The 16,779-nt window shown below is 32.6% G+C and overlaps 1 protein-coding gene across 1 annotated transcript; it reads right to left on the bottom strand.

Moving 5' to 3' along the window:
- Positions 1 to 6,155: 6,155 nt before the first annotated feature.
- Positions 6,156 to 16,303, bottom strand: LOC125831145 (folylpolyglutamate synthase). Its single transcript, XM_049510328.1, has 17 exons — positions 16,196 to 16,303; positions 16,038 to 16,073; positions 15,542 to 15,693; positions 15,383 to 15,448; positions 14,383 to 14,492; positions 13,998 to 14,058; positions 12,792 to 12,875; positions 12,613 to 12,669; positions 12,443 to 12,503; positions 12,115 to 12,161; positions 11,910 to 11,987; positions 10,591 to 10,755; positions 10,202 to 10,501; positions 8,871 to 8,949; positions 8,541 to 8,690; positions 7,462 to 7,622; positions 6,156 to 6,430 (listed from the first exon to the last, which is right to left on the bottom strand). Exons 2-17 carry the CDS (start codon positions 16,045 to 16,047, stop codon positions 6,371 to 6,373), a joined length of 1,641 nt encoding a protein of 546 aa, XP_049366285.1. The 5' UTR covers positions 16,048 to 16,073; positions 16,196 to 16,303; the 3' UTR covers positions 6,156 to 6,370.
- Between the last annotated feature and the right edge of the window lie 476 nt (positions 16,304 to 16,779).

Here is a 16,779-nt window from a genome sequence, read left to right as displayed (position 1 = left end):
TGATCACGCCAATTATCAACTATTTTCTTTTCCTACCTAAATTATCACTATTTACTCAACTAGGTGCCTTTTCATACACATATATGATAGTTCACGTGGAAAAATGCATAGATGGTGATAGTCCAGATAGATAAAAAAAATAGTTGAGAAAATGAAACTCGTAAAAAATTAATAATTCAAATGTATTTTTGACCATTAGCTTTACTGATTTTGACCAAAATTAACAATAAAATGAGTATTTTCTTTGAAAAAATCATTTGAAAAGGAAGAAACTACTTGACTCTTAAGATAGTATAATTGCAGAATGAGTTCATGTAGAAGCATACGTTTAGGATCAAATATAAACGTAACACTATGAAAATGAATGTGAACTCTAAAATCAGAATATACTAATGTACATTATCTAGAAGACACCCTTCTACAAATCCTAGTAGGAAGCACTTTTCATTTTACTGAGAATTAGTCGGATCCAACATGAGTATGAAATATCAGAAAACAAGCAAATTTAGTTATCATAATAAAGTGACACCCTTGTATAATACATTTTACGGAAAAGCATAAATAGTTTAAATTTGTTCTCCTTTCACCAATTGGATCTTAATTATTGCTCTTAGCGTTAATATTTTGGTTTAAAACAACTCCCTTTCCACTTATTGGACCTCAATTATCCTTTACGGTTAAAATTGCTCATCCTTCCACTTATTTAACCTCAGCTATCCTTTACAGTTAAAAATATCCTTCCATTGGGGCATTTTTAGCGCGTTTTACTCTTCCTCTACAAGCGAGACTCCATCCGAATCCGTCACTCCTCAGATGAGACCTATTGTTCTATGATCACTGCACCACTGAATTATATTCATTTTCAAGTTCTCACTTCTAACCCGAAAGAACACAATGTCATCAAACCAAACCCTAACCAGGGGCATTTAAGCCAATTTAGGGGCATATTTTGTATCCTTCTTCATACTTTATGTACATCACTATTCAAAAGTCTCCTAATCACCGATAAAATCAGAGTTCTTCAAAATCCTTTTTTCGCCAAAAATTTACATTATATTTAAATATAACTAATATATATTAACCTCCTTTAATAAAAACCTTGTCCTATGTCCAAAAGTCCCCCTAGCCCCCTATCATTTTTGGTCATATTGGTCCATGCCAACTTATAACGCTTGTGTTTTTTTTTCCTAAGAGAATTTTTCCCTATCTAATGTATTGTCACCAAGTTGATGAACAAAATCAAATGATGCCTTTTGCCTTTCGGTAAGCATTAGATATATACGATGGAGGTTCACCTAAGTATTTTTATAAATTTATAGCTTGAATTATGACGAACTATAATAGAAGAAGATAAAAGATAAATGAGAAAACGTTAAATTAAGAAGAACACATATTTATTGTTGAAGGAGAGATATCATTCACGTGAAAAGTTAAGAAAATGTAATTAAAAAAGTAGTTAGTTTGCCCATTTGTGGACGAACTTCTCCCTCCGTCCCATAATAGTTGATTATTATATTAAAAATAGTTATTTCATATTAATTGTCCACCTTACTAAATCAAGAAAGCATTAATTAAAAAATTTCTATATTACCCTTGCAATTAACTCTTTTTGAAAGTGTTCATATTTGTTTGTAAAATTCTCAAGAAGTTTTTTAAGGGGTGAATTAGTAAAATTATCTTTTATTTATAATTTCTTAAGCCTTGTGCAAAATGAAAAGTGATCAATTTTCTATGTAATTTAGGGCGGAGTTATAGACGGAGGGTGGATAATTCGCCCATTTGTGGGCAAAGAAGGATCCGTTTTGATCTGTGTTTTTAGGAAGGACCCCTTTTTATATATAATGCCTAAAAGTGTCCATTTTGAGGTCGGACTCACTAGAAAAGAACTTTATCTTGCCCACAAAACAAATCACAATATCTACTTCTATAGTTTGTTATTCTCTTCATCTCAAATTATCTATCGTGTTTCTCTTTTATACGCCTCTTAAAAAACATTAATGAGGAGAATTTTTTTATTAAAAAAAAATCCATATTTATCCTCATTTATGTCTTAAGATATAATCTCTCTTTATTAAATATTTACTCTATATATCGAGATATTTGTAATCTTCAAGAACAATTACTACGAAGGATTAAATGAAAAAAATAATTACTCGTTTTGTCTTGAACTTCTAAAACAATAAATTATTTGAGATAATTATTTTTCAAAATCACGACAGATAATTTGAGACTGAGCGAGTAATATTAAGTCAACCATGCATGCAAATGTCCTATTTCCAAAAGTCCCCCTAACCCCCTACCATTTTTGGTCATTGGGCCATGCCAACTTCTAACGGTTGTGTGTTTTCTCTAAGAGAATTTTTCCCTATCTAATGTATTGTCAACAAGTTGATATACAAATTAAATTATGCCTTTATGCTTTTTGGTAAGCATTTTATGAAAATATAATAAAAAGTTAGAAAGAATTACTAAAACGAATATTATCATATATCCAAGCACCTGTCCATTCAAAAGTCATTCAAAAATATTCTAATTTTTTTTAAAAAAAAGCTTAAAGTTATATATACACACCATCCGTTAATATACAAGATTGTATTGTGTTATGTTGTTCGGACTACTCGAAAATATTATATAATATATTATTTTGAAGGATCTGATATGCATTTAAATATATTTTTGAAGAGTCTGAGCAAAATAGTTTTGGTAATCCTTTTTGAAATATGAATTTGTAATCTTGAAAATAAGATAGGTTATGTGTTATAACAAGTAAAGATGGTGTAATAATATAATAAAATAGAATAAATTCTTATACTATAGAATCACTCAAGCAAAGCAATTAACGGTCTCAAATTCACATTTAGTATTGTGATGAGTCATTAACTGATGACTGTTGTTATACCATTTCTTGTTAGTTGAGGTATCTTAAATTCATAAAGGAGTACTACCAGATGTGGTGCAACGGCTGGAGCTGCTAGGTCTCGAGTTTGAGTTTGATTATGAAATTTTTTTAGTATGGAACGTTTTTCACTGAATAGAGTCTTACGTAGCGCAAATTTAAAATAATCGGACTTCAATGCGGATATCGAACCTGAAAAAAAATTCGAAAAGGAGTTAGCAAGCATTTCTACATATTTTTTTTCTCTATTTTATTTTCTCATATATATATAAAATGAAATGTAGTTGAGATTCTTTGTTTGAGGATTAGTGTAGCATCTGGTTTTTTTTTTCTTTTATTCAATTTCAGATCATTTTGGTTTGAGTGGTACTATTATTCAATTTTTTTGTCTTATCATTTTGTAGCAATATTGATTCATCATTAATTAAAGGCTAACCAAAAAAAATGACTGGTTTTCCCAAATACACCCACCGATTTACTTTTACTTATCCATTTTTAACTTGATATTTTTCTTTAAAAACAATAATTAATATGAATATTTTTTCATAATAAGCTAATAACCATATTATTAATGTAAGTCTTATATCTTCGAAAATAATTCAGAAAATACATGTTAAATGGATTCTTAAATATAAATACAAAATTTAAGTCAAAACTATTATATTTATGATTTTACATGGTGAATAAGGACTCTAATATAATATCGAACATCAAGTAAGAAAATAATTGAAAATTACTCCATGTTATGTTAGCACAAGTTAAAGATGAAACATAATTGTTTTAGTATTTTATTTTATTTTGGTGATCAGCAACTTTTACTGAATTATTCTTCCAGCGATTTTATGCGTTAAAAAAGTTAATTAGAATCAGTACTCTTCTTCTTTAGTGTTGTCATTACAACTAATAAAAGTCCAATATTATTTTAATTAATAAATCATAACCATAATATTCTTTTTATTGGAAATTTAAATCTTGATTGGGTTATTAAAAAGGAAAAGGCATAAATTGTTGGCACTCACTTTGTTGTCAGGCATATAAGGTTAAAAAAAATAGATTAATTAAAGTACCTTCTTAATTGCCTACGAGTATATATGATATCACGTGAAGAAAATCTTATTGGGAGCATTCAGGTTTGAGCCTACGAGAATAAAAAAAAATCTTATTAGAAGTGTTAATATTGTAATGTATAATTAATCAAATTCTATTATGAATACTGATATCGATCAAGAAATATAAATAAAGAAAAAAAAAATACTAGTATATATATTTACTTTTTATTCATCAAATGCCGACATCAGGATTTAGTGGATGCAAATTGAGTCCTAATTAATTAAACAATTTCACTAATTAATTTACTATTTTAAATAGTGGTTGAATTTTAAATATTACTGCAAATGTTCATCTTTTTTTCTCCTGTTGTCTGATATTTATATTTCTATTCGAGTTACCACAACAAATTTAGCAATAATATTTATTATCATAAAAATATTTTGTAATAAATTGAGCTAATGTCATTATATTTAAAGTCACTAAAGTTTTCAACGGTATTTATATAAAGTATTGGTTATAAATATTTATATTAGGATTGTCGCTTAATACAATATAACAACAATTATATTATTGCCGCTAATTTCGTTATTTGTTATAGTCGTCCATAAATCTCAAATTTGTTGTATAATTCTCTAGTAAAGACGATTTTGTATTCAGAACTTGAATCCAAAAGCTTTAATTAACGATAAAGAAATATTTATCACACTGCGACCGCATTATTATAATATGGAATACTATATTAAAGTTGAATGACTAGCTAGTTAGCAGCTTTTTTCTTTCTTCAGAAATACAAAAATCCTTTTTTTTTCTGTTTCCCAATAAAATTTGCAATTGGGATCAGATTTTAGTGGGGGAGTAGTGTAGGGAGACATTATGGACAGGATTTAAAAAGTGGTTAATTTTTGCAACTTTTGAATTGTCTAAGCACCATATTGCACATTCTATACATAAAGTTAAGGTAAAAAAGAATTAGTACACTTTAATTACTTAATGTCAAACCAATTGATACATGTCAAGTGCCTTTTATATGCACTTTATATTACTTAGTTGTAAGTTTTATAAAAGTAACATGAAAAAAAGAAAGGAGGAAGTGAAGCTGTATATGAAGCTTTGCTTCTCTTCATATAGCCATAAGAATAACTTTACTAACGTGATATTAATTTTGATCTGTTGTAAAAGGTGGATTTAGATTTTATCTCAATAATAAGTTCATATATATTATTTATTAATACATTTTTTTGAATTTTATATTTCGCATTAAAAGTCAAGTTATCAAAGATCGTCAGCTTAAAGACTAAAAGTTAGTAGTGAGACTTCTATTAAGCAGTTGCATCCTTTTAATATAATATAATTACAATGAATTTAGGATATCTTTAGGATAAACTGTCTTCTTTCACTATGAAGTATCACTTTTGAAAAAGGAAAAAATTGATCAACAAAATAATAAAATGGGGTTTACGAATTGAATGGATTCAACTAATTAGTTGTTCTTTTTTACAAACTATATTTTATTGGCTAGCTGAATTCTGAACAGTCGTTTACCTAGAAAAAAAATTCCCTCAAATAAATTAGATGAAGAATCTCTAAACTTGCATTAGGATATTATTGTTGACTAATTTGTTGCGTCAATTTATTAACCAAGGTTCTTCATCACATGTTAAACACAAATATTATAAGTTTTTCGTTATACATTTTTTTCACGTAAAATTAATTCATCTCAACAAAAAATAACTTTTGCACGGTTCCTTCTTTTCTTTTTTCGATAATTTAAAGGCAATGAGTTTTTTTACCAAGGAATTGGGGATTAAAGCTATGAGTTATAACACAAGATTGTATCATAGGTTAGAACCCCATTCCCTTTTATATAGAAATGAAACTAGCAGAATTGATACTATTATTTATCAGTGTAAAACAATGCGTATTATGTATTTCATTTTCTTAATACATAAAAAAGGCATGAGAGCTTAAAAAGGGGAAATTAAAAAAAGGTATCCCAGTGCACCGTGCACAAGCTCCCACTATGCACGGATTCAGGGAAAAGCCGAACCACAAGGATCTATTGAAAATGCATATTATGTATTTCATTTTCTTAATACATAAAAAAGGCATGAGAGCTTAAAAAGGGGCAATTAAAAAAAGGTATCCCGGTGCACCGTGCACAAGCTCCTACTATGCACGGGGTTCAGGGCAAGGCCGGACCACAAGGATCTATTGAAAATGCAATCAATACATAAAAAATCAATCTCCAACTTCTGACCAAGAGCATGAGAGCTGGGGATCAACTGGAGCTGGTATAACTGAGAGGTTGATGCTTCAGGACAGTAAACAGAAAACAAATTTATCAAGTCTTTCTGTTCTTCGTTGGAACATCATAAGCAACCATGAATTGGAAAAACCGAGGGACTATAGATAGACGTTAGCAGCTCACTTCTTGACTAATCTTAGAACGTCACCCACGAGATGTAAAGACCCCGTCACCAGGACCTAGATAAACAACAGAAACATTAACTAGTTTGCTATATACAGGATCGGACAATGCTATATTACTCTACAGAAATAGACGAGAAGTTAAGCTTATGGCAGACGAGGAATATATCTGTTCTGCAATTAGTAAGATTTCTTGCATGCATACTGGAAAGTGTAAATGCTCTCTAGAAAGAAAATCTTAACAATTAGTACCGCTTTTGCAGTAATAACAATAAACAAGAAAGTACTATGCAACAAGGACCTCAATAAGAGTATTTGCCCTGAAATTCTAGTTCACTGTTACTTAATTTGCCACATAACTTTTCCAATTCAGACTTGCATGATTATTATTATCAAGAGAAGATATAAACAAGATTATTAAGTGCTAAATGCGGGAACATCAAGGACCTACATGTTACATTTTCATTTTCATAAACAGACAAGGGGAAAAGTTGTGTTGGAGATGCTAAAAGTAAATCTAATGATTATATATTAATATTTGGTGTTACACAGGTGTTACTTGAAGAAGTGAACATTGCTTTACCACAAGACAATAATAACAACGACGCACCTAGTAAAAACCCCCACAAGTGGGGTCTGGGGAGGATAGGATGTACACAAACCTTACCCTTACCTTTGTAAGGTAGAGAGGTTGTTTCCGGTAGGCCTTTGGCTCAAAAGCAGAGTAATCAAAGAAGGAAAAAAGGAAAATAATGACAGCAAAATAACAAGAAGTACACAACATATAAAGCGACAGGTACTAGTAAAGATCGTAGAATAAGATCCTACGTGAAATACTAACACACACTACCAAACAGGGAGATGATATCATATCACAGGACAAAAAGAAAAGTGAAATTCAATTTTGGATGGAGAGCGGAGGGAATGGTATTTGACTTCTACAGATTTCAGTTCAAGTATGTCAGAGAGTTATCTCGTAATCAATAAAAATTGATCTCCTTTAATTCTTTTTTTTTTTTTTTTGATTTGCACCGGGTGAAGTTGTTCTATTCATTGATGCACAGTAAGCATGCATGATTCGGCATTACCTGGGAGTGACCAGATCGGTTTTTACGAACAGTGTCCCTAAGCCAGTTTATTGCTACTGGGAGTGAAGGAAACACTTTGCTGTTCTCACAACTTTGAGCTCCTTTTTCCGAATCATCTGTTACTTCTTCATATGTGTGGTCTGTATTCTTCACATCATTGCCTGTAACTAAATAGGATCAGGTAAATGCACAACTTATCTTTTAGCAATCAATTATGCTTCCATTTCAGGAGAGGTTTTGAAAACCATTAACTCCAATCGTATAAACAATCTCTTCACACTTGTGGCAATACTTGAGACTTTTATACAGATAAATAAAATGATAACATTCAAGAGACATGTGGCACATCAGATTTATCTAATTGATGTCAGTACGCTATTTAATTCTGTGTACATAAACATGCAGAAAGATTAGTCACCCTATTAGTTTCTTAGAAGTCCATTAATGTAAAAATGAAAGGGGAAAAGGAAGATTAAAGCAGATTGTTGCTCAATATGACCCCTAAACCACATTTTTCTTAACTCATTCAATAATGATGACCACATCATACTTGGTGAGATATAAGAGGATTGTTCACTGTCCTGCATGTTTCGAACAGTATGGTTGGACATATGACAGAAAATGACTTCAATAAGCATTTGTAAGATTATAATTCTTTCAATTCAAAAATATTAGATACTCATATTCCACAATTTAAGTAGATGCAAGGTATAGAAATTTCCTCTCTACCAAGGGAAGAGAGCATGGATCAGGTGTCCTCTTAAGTCGAGACGCATAACTGAAAAATCACTCGATCCCCATTTTGCACTAGTATGGTCTTAGCATTAAAGAATGAAGTATCCATAATTGATGAGAATTAGGTAAGTTAACATTAAACATATCTAGTGGCTGAGGTATGCCAGCAAATTTTCTACTAATATAAAGGGGGATAATTTCAAAAACTATTATTAAGTCTCAGAGATATTAATCATGGGATTTGGAACACAATTAGTTCCATGATATTTGTCAATAATGAGAATTGTTAGCTTCCAAAATACTAACTACTAAAATGTTGACTATAGTTTAATATGACTTCTAACCTTTTTCCCCGCGAACAAGGTTTTCCCATATTCTTTGTAGAGTCAACTGCCATGACAGATCAACTTGAGTATCAGCAGTTGAGGCACTTGTACCCACCTTGTAATATACTGAAACATTAGGTACAAAGAGTGCTTTCTGGAAGTGGACTCCTGAAATATTAGACTTTATGTCAAACTCCTGAACTACATAAAAAGTTGCAAAGAAACCATTAAGCTCACTGGGCTATAGTATCACTATCATTCAGTAATGACCACAAGATTTCAAGAATTTTATCCTTGCTATTTATCTGAGGGACTCAAAGGTAAGATTGACTGCGTCCAAGTAATTACCATGACTAGCACACGCCCTCACCAGCCTTGGAAGAAGTAGTTCAGGATCCCTCACTGACATACAGTTAAAGAGTAAGAACTGCAGGTTTGACAACACTCCCAGATTTAGCAGGGCAAATAATAATAATAATAAATAATAATAATCAGCATCTCAAAAATAAATGATGACTGAGTCTATATGTACTTGCTCTCTCCTTATCACATACAGGCAGGAGTCATAGCTTAACTTCCACCACTTCCCAACTTCCCGATGGACAAATTCAAGACAGTAGATATTTATGTAATAAAACAACTGTTTTATTTTGTTTGCACTAGAGATCAAAAATATTAGATCAAGACTTGGAAGGATAATTGAACATAGATTAGTTTTTAGAATATTTTACTAAAACAAAAATTGATAGATTAGCTTTTTAAATTTAAATAAAATTCACCTGCCTGTAGATCATACAGGAATATATTTGAGTTGTCAGCATCACTTATTTATTAAATGATTGAATGAGAACGAAGGGTGTACTTTGCATCAAAATGTACTTCTGAGACAACTATCCAAAGAATAGTCTTCTGATCATCCTTGCTAGACACATTTCGTTCCATAAAAGTTATTCAACTATGTTTGAAATTCAGGCCTGTCAAAAAGACTATATTTTTTGGGTTTAATGTCAAAAAGATTTATACTGATAATATAAAGGGTAATTACATAGACCTCCCTTGAGCTTCTGCGTAACAACTTCCTCACCTAGCTTTGAGTGTTACATAAATCTCTCTTAAATAGGTTTAGAGTAGATTGACCAATATATTTCTTTTCAGGAAGTACAAATAAAAGGGCATGTTGGTCAATTCATGTAAAAATAAGTTTGATTTCACAAATTATAAACAAGGAGGTTCTATAATACTCAAATGGAAAGGTGAGAGTAAAAAATAGGTTAGGTTTCACAAACCATAAAACAAGGGAGGGTCTATAAAATTCAGAACAACAGGAAAGGTGAGATTTATATAGGAAAACTTCTTGAGGGTTCTCAATAGTTTATCGGTTGAAATAGTTTAGGCACATAAATTAGAGATGGGTTTATCCCTGTTAGAATGAGCTCCCTCTGTCTTATTCTATACAATGCTGCCGGAGTGAACACAAAATAAGATGCTAATTCAACGTTACAGATACACACACATCTGTGTGTATATATGACAAAGAAACTTCAGGTTTGTTCAATAATTCGGCTTATATATTTAACTCAAGAAAAACTCAAGTTTTTTAAAATTCATACTCTAATAAGAAGCATGTAGTCCAAAGAAGCATACAAGAAATCTTTTGGATGACATTGAGCTAAGCTTACCTGGGTTGAACTTTTCTTGGATGCTTCATGATGGCTAATCTCTACTGAATCATGTGAGGGTCCCAATTCATTATGTCCATGATTACTTTCATAGGAATTGTGTTGCTTGTAATCTCCTTTGATTGCCAGAGAAAACCATTTGGCACATACATCCATGCTTTCAGGACTATGGGCACCATCCAAGTAGAACACAAGGTCCCCTAAGCTTTCACTCTCTATGAGTTGGTCAGGCACAATTTGAGCACGGCCTTGTAAGGCAGCTGTTGCTAGCCCTTTAACAAATTGTTCAGGTAGATGTGTCTATTTCGAAGGGGGAAAACAAAAGAATGAAGTTAAAAGGAGGGAAAGGAGGAATACACATTAAAAACTATGCATGAGATATCATTTACCATCTCTTTTAGGTAATTAATTTCAACGTGGCCAGTTCTCTGTAGCCAAGTAGAGCATAATGCAATGGCAAGCCCAGCATTAATGTATTGGTGCTCACCCTCTAGCCCAAGATGCAAACCACTCAGCACGCTGGCATCAAGTGGAGCAGCTACCTCAAGATGTACCTGCACAACAATACATGTTCACATCAACAAGAAACTTCTTAACATAAATTATGTTCCTGTTAAGAAGGAAAATTCATCATAGATCAAAGATGAAAATTTCATCCCTTTAAAGAAGGAAAAGCTGATAAGAGATATCTGATATGAGAATTCTCCCTAAAATAAATCCCACTATGACCTTTCATTTCAGTACCATTCTGTCCAACTGGAGAGACAGTTTTATTCATCCAGTTAACGAATTTGGATGAAGTCCCCCTTGGATGTCAGCAAGTAACTAGTTACTGCTTCTTTTTGTTCCTCTCACCTTCGAGCTAAGATATTGCAACCTTAGTTGCTGATCTAATGGAAATCCACATGTCAATCTACTTGAACAAATACATATAGATCTAATGCTCATCACAATATTTTTGCAACCAATTACAAAAGCCAATACTTATATTCATTTTTAAAAAAATACTTATATTCTGTCTGATGCAAACATTACCTTTATACCTACAGCTACTTAATTGGTTATAACTATGCTTTCATTTTGCACTTCCTGAACTCATACTTAAGCTTGAGACATATAAAAAGTTTACATTGATCTGAATTGAAGTTCCTGAGTGAATCTACTTCCATAGAAGCCATGTTTGACAACCTGAATAGATTGGTTCTTTGTATAAAATAAGAACTAAGCAAGAGATTCTGTATTAGAAAAATCATAATAATATTTGGAAAACTAAAATGCGGGAAATGAAAACTCTGCACATCAACATCAATGCTCCAGAATGATGAAACTAGGTGCTGAAACAGAGCACTCTGATAAAACATCGGTCTGTCTTCCCCAGCAACTGACATCAGTAACTTTGCCACCATCGAAACATATGCTCAGATCCAAATACGAACTAACAATCATTCAAAATTCAAGCTTAAGCAGGCAAAAAACCATACTTATCCAAATGGTCACCATTTACATCAATAGATTACTACAGAAAACAACTAGATGCACACCAAAACCATCTCACAGTAAATATTTTGAATAATGCTAGCTGCAAGTCGCTCAAACCAAAGGTTCAGTGATGAAATCAGAAGTGCAAGGTCACAGTTGAGAGTGGGTATAACAATTAGGACCAAAAGGAAACTAACACTTATATCATATAACAGAAATTTTGACTTACATCTAACTCAGAAGCCTTCTCTTCAAGCACAAGCATTGCTTCGTCAGGCTGGGGAACAGTAAATGCCGGCACTCCTCGCTATTTCAAGCATAAACACAGATGAGGAAGAAAACAAATGAACAAGAAATGAAATGAAAAGCCTAAAACAGGATGATATTGTATAATCAAGGGGCACAATTTTGTAAGATGTGATATTTTATTCAACCTTGAAGATTCCTGCCTTCTCTCCAGCAATTTGTCCAAGAGTATTTCCTGATGATAGTAGTTCATGCATGAGGATAAAAGCAATCAAAACAAGATCAAGATACTCCACCAAGTTAATATCATAAAATAGACACAATAGATCTCCGGATCAAATTTAAATGTAAATGAAGGTATGATTGATCAAACATCTAATAGTAAGGCTTGCAGAAAAAGCTTTAGTGTCATTTTGCAGCATTTTTTGAGGTAGATGCCATCTACAGATTTCCGAGCACATTCTATTCAATTATTAACACATTTCTACCAAAAATTATTGAAGAAGAAACACTAACCAAGAATTTCCATGTGGTCATACCCTAGTGAAGCTATGCCACAAACAACTGGATTCTCGACCTGAAAAGAATAACACGCATCATCATAGTGGATGTCCTAAAATGACTGAGAAATTGAAGTATTGAATAGATCACTGTAGCAAACATTGTCCATTATGTCGATTAAATACCACATTTGTTGCATCATATTTGCCTCCTAGTCCAACCTCCAAAATAGCAACATCAACCTGCTCACAGAAAATGCACAAAAGAATCACTACTTGTGATAAATTACAGTTGAAATTCAATTTTAGATTAATGAATGCATATTCAGTTGCCAGATTTGCCATGGAAAGTCACCAGGACCCACCTGCTCTGCTGCAAATATTTTGAAGGCTAAAAGCGCAAGGAAGCGAAAGTAAGTGGGCATTGGGACCTCGTCAGTCGCTCTTTCCTGCACAAGAAATACCGAAAATCACCCTATATAAACATTCCAGGTCAAACCAAACATTAGAAGCAGAAAATAGACACTTCTTCTCCCAGGCTGGGGAGATCTGAGACCATAGTTACATGTTATGCAAGGCCTGTTAAAATAAAATCAGGACTAATCCATGTTGTTTGCCTTTTTATGAAGAAATTATGTTGTTTACTTGAATTGAAATGCTACAAATGGTGGATTATAATACTTCCAATCATCAGCTTTGCAGTGACCACATACAATACACATTAGCTATTTTGAAATTGGTCAAAATGAAAAGAAAAATCAACTTGTGGCTTACCCAAAACCAATTGGAGGAGATAAATGGACTCAGAGGAGTGGTATAGAAATGTGAGTGACAGTACGGTTAGTTAGACAAGTTCTGAGTTGTTCTTATACAACAACAACAATTGTGTCTCTTCCCAAACAAGTTAGGATCTCGCCTATATGAATCCTCACTTCTCCATTTAAGCTCCACTCATGTCATCATTATACCAAATAAAAATTAAAGTGAAAATAAGTTAAATATATATGATAATAGCAATAATAATATTAGAATTTCCCTAGAAAGAATAAATCATATTCCCCTCTAGGAGATATTACCTATTAGAATCTTTTACTCCATTGTGCTCTATTTTTAGCAAAGTTTGCATTGATCCCAAGAAATTGTAGGTCTTTCGAGACAATTTTCTTCCATGTGATTTTAGGTCTACCTCATCCTATTTTACCAACTTCACTATGCATAGTTTCACACCTATAGATCGGTGCATATGTAGGTCGACGCAGGAATGAACGAACCATCTCAAGCGACCTTCTCTCATTTTCTCCTCAATGCATGCTACTTGCACCTTCAGGGGAATATGATCATTTTTAATTTTAATCTTGTATGACTGCATATTCATCTTAGGATTCTCTTGAATATGGTCAAATTACTCATGGATCGTATTTAAAAGACTACTTTGTGTTATGAGGTTTCATCCAAAATATTAATTCCTCCAGAGAACTACCACATGTAACTATCATTGCGCCTAATACTTAAAATAGGATGGAATTATCAAATAAGTTGACATTCCAAGAAACACATCAATTTTTACTTGCCTTGAATCTATCGAAGCACCACCAGAAATATGCCAAAAACTTCTCTTCACAAATGTCCGTTCTGAAAGGCACCAAGTTTAGTGACAGAGTTATCAACTGAGATTTAATATAACCTTATAAATTGAAATTTGATATCGGGTGGAAAGAAGTAAAGTAGATGTTATTTCAAGAGTCTGTTAGCCATTTGTATCGTATATGAACATCCGATCACACCAAAAGAGATTGATAAAGCGGGAAATAAAGTACTCCTACAGGGCCAACAAAATTTCACAGGGAGTGAAATAATGTTAAGTTCCTTTATTTAAAAAAAAGAGTCGAAAGAGATTTTCAGCTTTAACTGATCTAGAGCATGATGATCCAAACATCTGAGCTGAAACTCACTCACCCATCCAATCGGAATCTTTCTCTAACATCAATGAGGTGAGGAGATGTAAAAAGACCAGTATGAAAGCCACAGTTGCGCAATATAGACTCTGTGAAGGCACAAGTTGAACCCTTCATGAAACCCATAACAAAAAAAGTCAGGGATATAAACCATTAGTTAACAAGGTCGAAAATAGTGTAATTCTCTTGCATATCAAAAGAAAAACTTTTTGCAAATATGCGTCAACTAAAGGATCCAATGCAAGCCCAGCTGCAGGAACATATGTAGATAAAATGTGTTAACAGAAATTACGCAGAACATTACCATTAATAGAAAATTAGAAATAGACACACATTAGACAGTATATCCATTCTGCATTCATCTTATGTCCATGAGCATCCTTATATTTCCAAATATAATCAGCATATTTGTAGATATTTTATTTTACAATTTCAGAGCAGTATCACTGAATCTGATTCTGATTAATATCAAGAGTACTTTTAGCTAGAGATTGTTATAGAGCTTAAACTTGACCTGCAGCAAGTTAATTTGTCAATTGATTCAAAGATTGCAACAGGCAAAAGAGGTAAGTGTAAGATAGTTGATACATATAGTTTAGGATTTCAAAGGCATTTGATAATGTGGATTAAACATCAAGAAATTAGAAATCCTTTTCCAATGAAAATAACTAACAAAAAGGATAAAACAAAAAGAAACGGACAGAAGAAAGAAAGAAATATGACATACTTGTAAAATGAACTGATGATGCTCCAGGAAAACAACTAGAGAAGTGCTTAGAAAATAGAAGACATGGAGCATAAGCCATATTCTTCCAAAGCTATTGGAGATACAACAACATTTACGAAATGAGATATCAACAAGGTCTAGTAGGATGCCTTGACATGTTAGACAAACCTCAATTACTCAAATTCTAAAAATTCAATCAAGATGTGAGTCGTGCTCGTGACAGATTCAAAATTGATCCTATCTATAGCAGACTAGATCCCATTCAACTCATTACCTTTCCTTTGGTACCTGCCACATGGATAATCTTCATTTGCTTAATTGGTTCTTCTAGTTCCAGTATCTGTGACCCATTTCAGTAGAAATTTAACTCAGCTTCATATTAACAATTCACCAGCATATAACACTGGAAAAGGTTAAGAACAAGAAAAACAACCTTGATATAATCAAAGAGCAACTCATATTTATCCCCTTTATTGCTCTTATCAGCACGACTCCGTTTCGTAATCAATGACGATAACGCCTCCATTGCCTCTTCATATGGAGAAAGAGTTGGCTTTATCTCATCCTTACCTTCACCAGCTTCACCTATTACTCAATCCAATCAGAACAAATACATTCACATACAAACACAATTAACCATTACCAAAACAAAGCAATCAACTATGCATCCAATTAATTGCTCTATCTAATCTCAAGAGATTCACTATTCCCTCTTCCTATCAACTAATCAACCTATCAATACAAGCAGATCCAGCATGTTGTCTGCTCAAACCCGATACATATATTAATCAATTCACTAAATATCTACAATATTACAATACTATATCAACTTGAAGTCATATTAACAACTCATAAACTTCAAATCCTGAATCCAAGCTTGAAAATTGCTGGAACAATAATATGATAGGAGTTAAAATTAGGGCATGTACCTTGTGACATTTTCGATTGATACACAATAGCGAAACCTGAACAAATTAAAAAACGAAACAAAAATCAGCAACGAAAGGAACGAATTATACTACTATTAACACGAATTAAACGAAGATGGAGATTGATACAAAGGTAGCAGCAGCAGAAGAGGATTTACCAGAAATCTGAGATGGAGATTTGAAGCGTGGAGCCGAGAAGTAGAACTCAGAAGTAGCGGTTGTTGAAAAGAGTGAGATGATAAACTGGGTTGGTAATTGGCTTTGGAGTATAGTGGAGAAAAAAAAAGTAGTATAATTATAGTTTGCCTCCATGCACTGTCTTATTCTTTAAACAATTGCACACTCCGTTACATTTTATGTGACACTATTTGACGTGATATACGTAAAATAAAAGGAAGAGAGTATTATATGTACTTTTTATACTATACTGAGTAGATTTGAGGATAGTAAAGTGTATGCACTATGTAAATTTTGTTACAAATGAAAATGATTTAAGTACATAATTTGAATATCGACCTTTTTTTAGTAAAATAAATTGCATACTATTTATTAAAGTTTTTTTTTGGTTTCTCACCCGGAGTCCGGAGTTCATATTGGATTCCCGACTAAATTCGAATCGCGCATATTGTAAGGCTTATTTGGGGGTGCTGCTCCCAAAATTTTCTTCCATACTCAAGGTTCGAATCTGAAACTTTTGATTAAGAGTGAAGCAATCTCATCACTGCAGCACAACTCATATTGG

The sequence above is a fragment of the Solanum verrucosum genome, unplaced genomic scaffold (assembly GCF_900185275.1).
Source record: "Solanum verrucosum unplaced genomic scaffold, falcon-dt-bn FXZP01000049.1, whole genome shotgun sequence".
NCBI classification, from domain to species: domain Eukaryota; kingdom Viridiplantae; phylum Streptophyta; class Magnoliopsida; order Solanales; family Solanaceae; genus Solanum; species Solanum verrucosum.
Note: the sequence above shows the minus strand (reverse complement) of the source record. Positions and strands in the feature narration are given on the sequence as shown.